This window comes from Balaenoptera ricei, chromosome 6 (assembly GCF_028023285.1).
Source record: "Balaenoptera ricei isolate mBalRic1 chromosome 6, mBalRic1.hap2, whole genome shotgun sequence".
In the NCBI taxonomy this organism is placed as follows: domain Eukaryota; kingdom Metazoa; phylum Chordata; class Mammalia; order Artiodactyla; family Balaenopteridae; genus Balaenoptera; species Balaenoptera ricei.
Genome location: NC_082644.1, coordinates 41,866,846 through 41,872,430, shown reverse-complemented (window position 1 = coordinate 41,872,430; position 5,585 = coordinate 41,866,846). Strand labels below are relative to the sequence as shown.

The window sequence follows — 5,585 nt, the reverse complement described above, 5'->3', positions numbered from 1 at the left end:
TCTGGTCCTGGACTTTTCTTTGTTGGAAGATTTTTGATCACAGTTTCAATTTCAATACTTATGATTGGTCTGTTCATATTTTCTATTTCTTCCTGGTTCAGTCTTGGAAGCGTATACCTTTCTAAGAATTTGTCCATTTCTTCCAGGTTGTCCATTTTATTGGCATAGCATTGCTTGTAGTAGTCTCTTAGGATGCTTTGTTTTTCTGCAGTGTCTGTTGTAACTTCTTTTTCATTTCTAATTTTATTGATTTGAGTCCTCTCCCTCTTTTTCTTGATGAGTCTGGCTAAATGTTTATCAATTTTGTTTATCTTCTCGAAGAACCAGCTTTTAGTTTTATTGATCTTTGCTATTGTTTTCTTTGTTTCTATTTCATTTATTTCTGCTCTGATCTTTATGATTTCTTTCCTTCTACTAACTTTGGGTTTTGTGTGTCCTTCTTTCTCTAGTTCCTTTAGGTGTAAGGTTAGATTGTTTATCTGAGATTTTTCTTGTTTCTTGAGGTAAGCTTGTATTGTTATAAACTTCCCTCTTAGAACTGCTTTTGCTGCATCCCATAGGTTTTAGATCATCATGTTTTCATTGTCATTTGTCTCTAGGTATTTTTTGATTTCCGCTTTGATTTCTTCAGTGATCTCTTGGTTATTTAGTAACGTATTGTTTAGCCTCCATGGGTTTGTGCTTTTTACGTTTTTTTCTCTATAATTTATTTCCAATCTCATAGCATCATGGTCAGAAAAGATGCTTGATATGATTTCAATTTTCTTAAATTTACAGAGGCTTGATTTGCGACCCAAGATGTGATCTATCCTGGAGAATGTGCCGTGGTCACTTGAGAAGAAAGTGTAATCTGCTGTTTTCGGATGGAATGTCCTATAAATATCAATTAAATCTATCTGGTCTATGTGTCATTTAAAGCTTGTGTTTCCTTATTAATTTTCTGTCTCGATGATCTGTGCATTGGTGCAAGTGAGGTGTTAAAGTCCCCCACTACTATTGTGTTACTGTTGATTTCCTCTTTTATAGCTGGTAGCATTTCCCTTATGTATTGAGGTGCTCCTATGTTGGGTGCATATGTATTTATAATTGTTATATCTTCTTCTTGGATTGATCCCTTGATCATTATGTAGTGTCCTTCCTTGTCTCTTGTAACATTGTTCATTTTAAAGTCTATTTTATCTGATATGAGTATTGCTACTCTTTCTTCTGATTTCCATTTGCATGGAATATCTTTTTCTATCCCCTCACTTTCAGTCTGTATGTGTCCCTAGGTCTGAAGTGGGTCTCTTGTAGACAGCATATAGATGGGTCTTGTTTTTGTATCCATTCAGCAAGCCTGTGTCTTTTGGTTGGAGCATTTAATCCATTCACGTTTAAGGTAATTATCAATATGTATGTTCCTATTACCATTTTCTTAGTTGTTATGGGTTTGTTTTTGTAGGTCCTTTTCTTCTCTTGTGTTTCCCACTTAGAGAAGTCCCTTTAGCATTTGTTGTAGAGCTGGTTTGGTGGTGCTGCATTCTCTTAGCTTTTGCTTGTCTGTAAAGCTTTTTTTTTGTTTCTTTATTCCTATCAAATCCAATATAATCAACTGAAAAATTTATAAAATAATTAGTTAACATATAAAATGTCACTGGGAATAAAATAATCAGTTTTGACTTTTCATCTGTTTTCTTTTTTTAAGTTTTAAATTTAATTTTATTTAATTTTTTATACAGCAGGTTCTTATTAGTCATCAATTTTATACACATCAGTGTATACATGTCAATCCCAATTGCCCAATTCATCACACCACCACCCCCACCCCCCTGCGTTGTCTGTAAAGCTTTTGATTTCTCTGTCAAATCTGAATGAGATCCTTGCCAGGTAGAGTAATCTTGGTTGTAGGTTCTTCCCTTTCATCACTTTAAATATATTGTGCCAGTCCCTTCTGGCTTGTAGAGTTTCTGCTGATAAATCAGCTGTTAACCTTATGGGAGTTCCCTTGTATGTTATTTGTCGTTTTTCCCTTGTTGCTTTCAATAATTTTTCTTTGTCTTTAATTTTTGTCAGTTTGATTACTATGTGTCTTGGTGTGTTTCTTCTTGGGTTTATCCTGCCTGGGACTCTCTGTGCTTCCTGGACTTGGGTGGCTATTTCCTTTCCCATGTTAGGGAAGTTTTCGACTATAATCTCTTCAAATATTTTCTCGGGTCCTTTCTCTCTTCTCCTTCTGGGACCCTTATTATGAGAATGTTTTTGCATTTAATATTCTCCCAAAAGTCTCTTAGGCTGTCTTCATTTCTTTTCATTCCTTTTTCTTTTTCTTTTTTGAGTTTAATGCATTTTATTTTTAGACAACCTACATGACATATTTTTTTTCCTCAAAAACAGTGCCTCCGCTCCAAACAAATCAACATCAAAACGAAGAGCTCAAGTTGACATCAGTCCCATTTGTCTAAGTCCTGTTTTTTTGTGGATGAAAAGCAGCAGCCAGCCAGTTATGATGAGCAGGTGATAGATCCAAACAGTCAAATTTGTTAACATTTTTCCATTTCTAGACCATCCTTAAAGAAAATCATATTTGATATCACACCATCCTCACAGTAGTCCAGCAGAGCAACCATGCCATCTGGATTCATGTTTTCACCAGTAAAGAACTGATAGTTTTTGAAATTACCAAGGATGTGCTTGATTTGTTCTGCAGTCCCTGTCATAAAAGGTTTTACTCTTTCTGGTCTCTGTTCTTCAAGCTTCCCTTTGATTGACTTCATGTAATCCTTGATGTACTTCTTGTAGGCTTCTTTTGTGAAGCTGGTTTCTTGCAAGTGATGGTTCATGACAATATACACACCAGTGATTACTGTGCTTTTGGTACCTTCGCCCTCAGGGCCTTCAGAGGAGGCATTTCCACCAATGAGCGAGTCATTAATGTTACCCTCTGTCCTACTGACCATCTTCCCCTCCACCTCCAGACACAGCCTGTCCACAACCTCCCGGATCTTGTACATGTCAGAGAACATCTCTTCATGGCTGATGAGGTCCCGGTAGATGATCATGATGGCGACTGGAGGGAGACAATGGTGGCACTAGCTTAGTAGGAGCCCAGAGCTCAGAGCAAGTGCAGTGCAGCAGAAGTGGCACTCGGGGGGAGGGGGGAGTGATCAGAAAAGCCATTCTTTTTTCTTTATTCTGTTCCACGGCAGTGAATTCCACCATTCTGTCTTCCAGGTCACTTATCCATTCTTCTGCCTCAGTTATTCTGCTATTGATTCCTTCTAGTGTATTTTTCATTTCAGTGATTGTATTGTTCATCTCTGTTTGTTTGTTCTTTAATTCTTCTAGGTGTTTGTTCTTTAATTCTTCTAGGTCTTTGTTAAAAATTTCTTGCATCTTCTCAATCTTTGCCTCCATTCTTTTTCCGAGGTCCTGGATCATCTTCACTATCATTATTCTGAACTCTTTTTCTGGAAGGTTTCCTATCTCCGCTTCATTTAGTTGTTTTTGTGGGGTTTTATCTTGTTCCTTCATCTGGTACAAAGTCCTCTGCCTTTTCATTTTGTCTATTTTTCTTTGAGTGTGGTTTTCCTTCCACAGGCTGCAGAAGTTCTTCTTGCTTCTGCTGTCTGCCCTCTGGTGGATGAGGCTCTCTGTCATTCTTTTAAAGGTTGTGCCCTGCCCCTTCCCTCCTGTTTCAAAACCAGCAAGGACAGGGACTTCCCTGGTGGCGCAGTGGTTAAGACTCTGTGCTCCCAATGCAGGAGGCCCGGGTTTGATCCCTGGTCTGGGAGCTAGATCCCACAAGCATGCAGCAACTAAGAGTTGGCATGCCACAACTAAGGAGCTGGTGAGCGGCAACTAAGACCCAATGCAACCAAATAAATAAATAAATATTAAACACACACACACACACACACACACACACACACTAGAGCTGATTAAAAAAAAAAAAAGAACCAGAAAGGACAAAGTCTGTGAGGGGGGAATGTGCTTGTGTGTTCTGGGAATAGCAAAGAGGCTATTTGGCTGGAACCTGGTAAGCCAGCAGGGAGCAGTAGATTGAGATCCAAAAAGTGGAGAGGACCTTATAATGGTAGAGACTTTGAGGTTGATTCTACTCTGAGAGATGGTAAGCATTGGAGCGTTTTACAGAGTGGTGTCATGATCTGAATTTACATTTTTAAAAGATTGCTCAGGCAGCTGTGTGAACAGACTGTAGGGGGAGTGGAGGAGCTTGGGAAGGTAAGGAAGCTGGAGACTGGTCAGAAGGCGAGAGATGATGTGGCTTGGACCAAGGAGTCAGCAGTGGAGTTGATGAGAAGCAGTTAGATTTTAGATATATTTTGAAAATCTACCTGACAGGAAACACTGTGGATGTGGGGTGTGAGAGAAAGAGATGAGTCAAGGATGACTCTAAGGTTTTTGGCCTGAGCAACTGGAAGATTGAAATACCATATACATGAAAGAAATCAGAAAATGGCTGGGGGAGGGCAGGTTGGAAGCCATGGTGGAAATTTTACTGGTTAGAGGCTTGAACGAACTTTCTGGAATGATAGAAATGTTCTCTCATTTAGAGTGGTGGTTGCCTGGGGGTAAACACTGTAAAAACTCAGTGAACTGAATTTTTAATATCTCTGCATTTTATTTTATATAAATTATACCTAAACATACACACACACATACACACACACTTTTACTGATAATGGGGAAGACTTAAGAAAAAAGGAGTTTATTTTAAAGGTTACACATGAGAGAGAATAGGATCCATATTGGAAACTCGTTGAAATTGATCCTCCCATCTCTCTCATGGGGGTCCCTGCATCTCCCCGTGCTTCTGCATCTTCATCACTTTCTCTTTTTAAAAAAAATAATTTTATTTCATTTATTTATTTTTATTTATTTGGTTTTATTTTGTCTGCCTTGGGTCTTCATTGCTCCGTGTGGGCTTTCTCTAGTTGCGGCGAGTGGGGGCTACTCTTCATTGTGGTGCGCTGGCTTCTCATTGTCATGGCTTCTCTTGTTGCGGAGCATGGGCTCTAGACATGTGGGCTTCAGTAGTTGCAGCACGCGGGCTCAGTAGTTGTGGCTCACGGGCTTAGTTGCTCCACGGCATGTGGGAGCTTCCCGGACCAGGGATTGAACCCATGTCCCCTGCATTGACAGCTGGATTTTTAACCACTGCGTCACCAGGAAAGTCCTTCATCACTTTCTTAAGCTGTGACAATCAACAAAACAAGCTGATTTGTAGTATTTGCTGATTTCTGTGACATGAATATTTCAAGCCACAGGCTACATCAAGCTACAACATCATCCTTGGAGGTGGCAGAGTGAAGTAGTGGAGAGCACAGACTTCAGTGCAGGCAAGTTCTTTACCTCTCTGGGCCTGTTTCCTCATCTGTAAAATGAGAAGGTCATACTAATGCTGTCTCCATAGGGTTGTTATGAGGATTAAATGAGTTAATATGTGGCATCTTGTACCTTTTAACTGTTAATAGCTCTGCTGTTAATCTACTGTGTGTCCTTGGGCAAGATCCTTCCTCTCTCTGGATCTTAGTTCCTGTATTTGTAAAACATAGAGGTTTTGTTATAAATAATCTTTGAAGTCC

At 39.4% G+C, this 5,585-nt stretch overlaps 1 protein-coding gene across 1 annotated transcript; it reads right to left on the bottom strand.

The window, feature by feature from the left end:
- Positions 1–2,519: 2,519 nt before the first annotated feature.
- LOC132367755 (translationally-controlled tumor protein-like) lies at positions 2,520–3,071 on the bottom strand. Its single transcript, XM_059926345.1, has one exon. The coding sequence runs from the start codon at positions 3,036–3,038 to the stop codon at positions 2,520–2,522; it is 519 nt and encodes a 172-aa protein (XP_059782328.1). The 5' UTR covers positions 3,039–3,071.
- Positions 3,072–5,585: the final 2,514 nt, after the last annotated feature.